Below are 3524 nucleotides of genomic sequence, written 5' to 3'. Positions count from 1 at the left end.
AATTGTTACAGTCATACAGTGCGAAACAGGCCCTTCAGCCCAACTTGTGCATGCTGACCAATCTAAGCTAGTCCCGTTTGCCCATATTTGGCCCATATCCCTCTGAGCCTTTCCTATCCCGGCACGGTAGCGCAGCGGTAGAGTTGCTACTTTACAGCGAATGCAGCGCCGGAGACTCAGGTTCGATCCTGACTACGGGTGCTGCACTGTAAGGAGTTTGTACGTTCTCCCCGTGACCTGCGTGGGTTTTCTCCGAGATCTTCGGTTTCCTCCCACACTCCAAAGACGTGCAGGTTTGTAGGTTAACTGGCTGGGTAAATGTAAAAATTGTTCCTAGTGGGTGTAGGATAGTGTTAATGTACGGGGATCACTGGGCGGCACGGACTTGGAGGGCCGAAAAGGCCTGTTTCCGGCTGTATATATATGATATGATATATGATATACCCGTCCAATTAGACAATAGACAATAGGTGCAGGAGGAGGCCATTCGGCCCTTCGAGCCAGCACCACCATTCAATGTGATCATGGCTGATCATTCTCAATCAGTACCCCGTTCCTGCCTTCTCCCCATACCCCCTGACTCTGCTATCCTTAAGAGCTCTATCTAACTCTCTCTTGAATGCATTCAGAGAATTGGCCTCCACTGCCTTCTGAGGCAGAGAATTCCACAGATTCACAACTCTCTGACTGAAAAAGTTTTTCCTCATCTCCGTTCTAAATGGCCGACCCCTTATTCTTAAACTGTGGCTCCTGGTTCTGGACTCCCCCAACATTGGGAACATGTTTCCTGCCTCTAACGTGTCCAACCCCTTAATAATCTTATACGTTTCGATAAGATCCCCTCTCATCCTTCTAAATTCCAATTGTCTTTTAAATGTTTATTGTTGTCACGTGTGCCCAGGTAGAGAGAAAAGCTTTGTTTTGCATGCTGTCCAATTAAATCAAATAGAGTGTGGGAGGAAACCGGAGATCTTGGAGAAAACCCACGCATCCCGACAGGTGCTGTCTGTACGGAGTTTGTACGTTCTCCCCGTGACCTGCGTGGGTTTTCTCTGAGATCTCCGGTTTCCTCCCACACTCCAAAGACGTGCAGGTTTGTAGGTTAATTGGCTTGGTAAGTGTAAAAATTGTCCCTGGTGTGTGTAGGATAGTGTTAGTGTGCGAGGATCACTGGACAGCACGGGCCTGGTGGGCCGAAAGGGCCTGTTTCCGCGCTGTATCTCTAAACTAAACTAAACTAAACAATACATTACAACATTTGAGCCATAACATTTGAGTTAGATAGAGCTCACGGGGCTAGTGGAATCAAGGAATATGGGGAGAAGGCAGGCACGGGTTACTGATTGTGGATGATCAACCATGATCATATTGAATGGTGGTGCTGGCTCGAAGGGCCAAATGGCCTCCTCCTGCACCTATTGTCTATGTTTCTATAAGGTCTTCCATCAGGCTCCCGCACATGAAAGAAATGGCACTAAATCATGACAGATTTGTGAAGTAGTTTTACTGAGTAATGTTGCTCACATGTAAAGCAGCATCAGGAGAGATTGCAGAAGCCACGTTGCTGCAGGTACTGCAGCACTAGTTGCAGCTGCGACTTCGTTGGTGGGCTCGATCTCTCGCTCGCTCGATCGCTCGCTCGCTAGCTGCCCCTGCACTGGAGGTCACCAGATAGTGCGTTTGACGTTGGCCCAGACCGACTGCTTCATGCCCTGCGCTGCCTTCACCTCCCTCCAGTCCAGCTTGGTGTCGGCAATCTCATCCTGGGATTCCCCCTCCTTCCTCACGGCGCCACCTGGCGAGGCTACCACCAAGGGCAGAGGGCCGTTTTCACCACGAAACTCCACCACGTGCAGACCCTTACGCTCAGCCAAGTCACTGTGAGTCTCCTGTTGGAGAGAGGGCAGCACGTCAGGCAAGTGAACCATCCTATCATACAGGCACAGAGTGATACAGTGTGGAAACAGGCCCTTCGGCCCAACTGAACCATCCTATCATACAGTCACAGAGTGATACAATGTGGAAACAGGCCCTTTGGCCCAACTCGCCCACGCCGGCCAACAATGTCCCAGCTACACTAGTCCCACTTGCCTCCGCTGGGTCCCTACCTCAATGGGATAGTCCCAGCCTCAACTACCTCCTCTGGCAGCTTGTTCCATACACCCACCACCCCTTGTGTGTAAATGTTACCCCTCGGATTCCTATCAAATCTTTTCCCCTTCATCTTGAACCTATGTCCTCTGGTCCTCGATTCCCCTACTCTGGGTAAAGGACTCTGTGCATCTACCCGATCTATTCCTCTCATGATTTTGTACACCTCTATAAGATCACCCCTCAACCTCCTGCGCTCCATGGAATAGACAATAAACAATATGTGCAGGAGGAGGCCATTCAGCCCTTCGAGCCAGCACCGCCATTCAATGTGATCATGGCTGATCAATCTCAATCAGTACCCCGTTCCTGCTGTCTCCCCATATCTCCTGACTCCGCTATCCTTAAGAGCTCTATCTAGCTCTCTCTTGAATGCATTCGGAGAATTGGCCTCCACTGCCTTCTGAGGCAGAGAATTCCACAGATTTACAACTCTCTGACTGAAAAAGTTTTCCACATCTCAGTTCTAAATGGCCTACCCCTTATTCTTAAACTGTGGCCCCTGGTTCTGGACTCCTCCAACATTGGGAACATGTTTCCTGCCTCTAACGTGTCCAACCCCTTAATAATCTTATATGTTTCAATAAGATCCCCTCTCATCCTTCTAAATTCCAGTGTATACAAGCCCACTCGCTCCAGTCTTTCAACATATGACAGTCCCGCCATTCCGGGAATTAACCTAGTAAACCTACGCTACACCCAGAGACCCAGCCTACTCAACCTCTCCCTATAGCTCACACCCTCTAGTCCTGGCAACATCCTCGTAAATCAACAACTATCAACAACGACAGAGTGGTCCTAACCTCCCATCTACCTCCGGAAACTCATGATTATCTGTAATCAGTCTTTACCTTGCACTAAACATTATTCATGTTCCCAATGTTGGGGGAGTCCAGAACAAGGGGCCACATTTTAAGAATGGCGGTGCTGGCTCGAAGGGCCGAATGGCTTCCTCCTGCACCTATTGTCTATTGTCTATTGCCCTTTATCCTGTATCTGAACACTGTGGCCGGCTTGGCAGTAATCATGTATTGTCATTCCGCTAACTGGTTAACATGCAACAAAAGCAATTCACTGTACCTCAGGTGACAATAAACTGAACTCAAAAATTAAACTCAGACTCAAGAAGTGTGAATCAAAGAATCATAGACTCATACAGCCCGGGGCACGCCCTTCAGCTCAATGTTCCCACATCAATATGTCTCACATGCACTAGTCCCAGCTGCACTAGTCCCAGCTGCACTAGTCCCACCTGCACTAGTCCCAGCTGCACTAGTCCCACCTGCACTAGTCCCACCTGCACTAGTCCCACCTGCACTAGTCCCACCTGCACTAGTCCCACCTGCACGCGTTTGGCCCTTTCCTATCCATGT

General features: G+C 49.4%; 1 protein-coding gene across 1 annotated transcript in view; it reads right to left on the bottom strand.

The window, feature by feature from the left end:
- Positions 1 to 1457: 1457 nt before the first annotated feature.
- Positions 1458 to 3524, bottom strand: part of mrps5 (mitochondrial ribosomal protein S5) — a 123518-nt gene continuing 121451 nt past the window's right edge. The window contains exon 11 of the mRNA XM_078400269.1: positions 1458 to 1889. Within this exon, the coding sequence (XP_078256395.1) occupies positions 1665 to 1889 (225 nt within the window). The 3' untranslated portion in view covers positions 1458 to 1664. The remainder of the gene's footprint in view (positions 1890 to 3524) is intronic.

This window comes from Rhinoraja longicauda, chromosome 5 (genome assembly GCF_053455715.1).
Source record: "Rhinoraja longicauda isolate Sanriku21f chromosome 5, sRhiLon1.1, whole genome shotgun sequence".
Taxonomy (NCBI): Eukaryota; Metazoa; Chordata; class Chondrichthyes; order Rajiformes; family Arhynchobatidae; genus Rhinoraja; species Rhinoraja longicauda.
The sequence above is the reverse complement of the archived record's forward strand: the minus strand, read 5'-3'. Positions and strand labels throughout refer to the sequence as shown.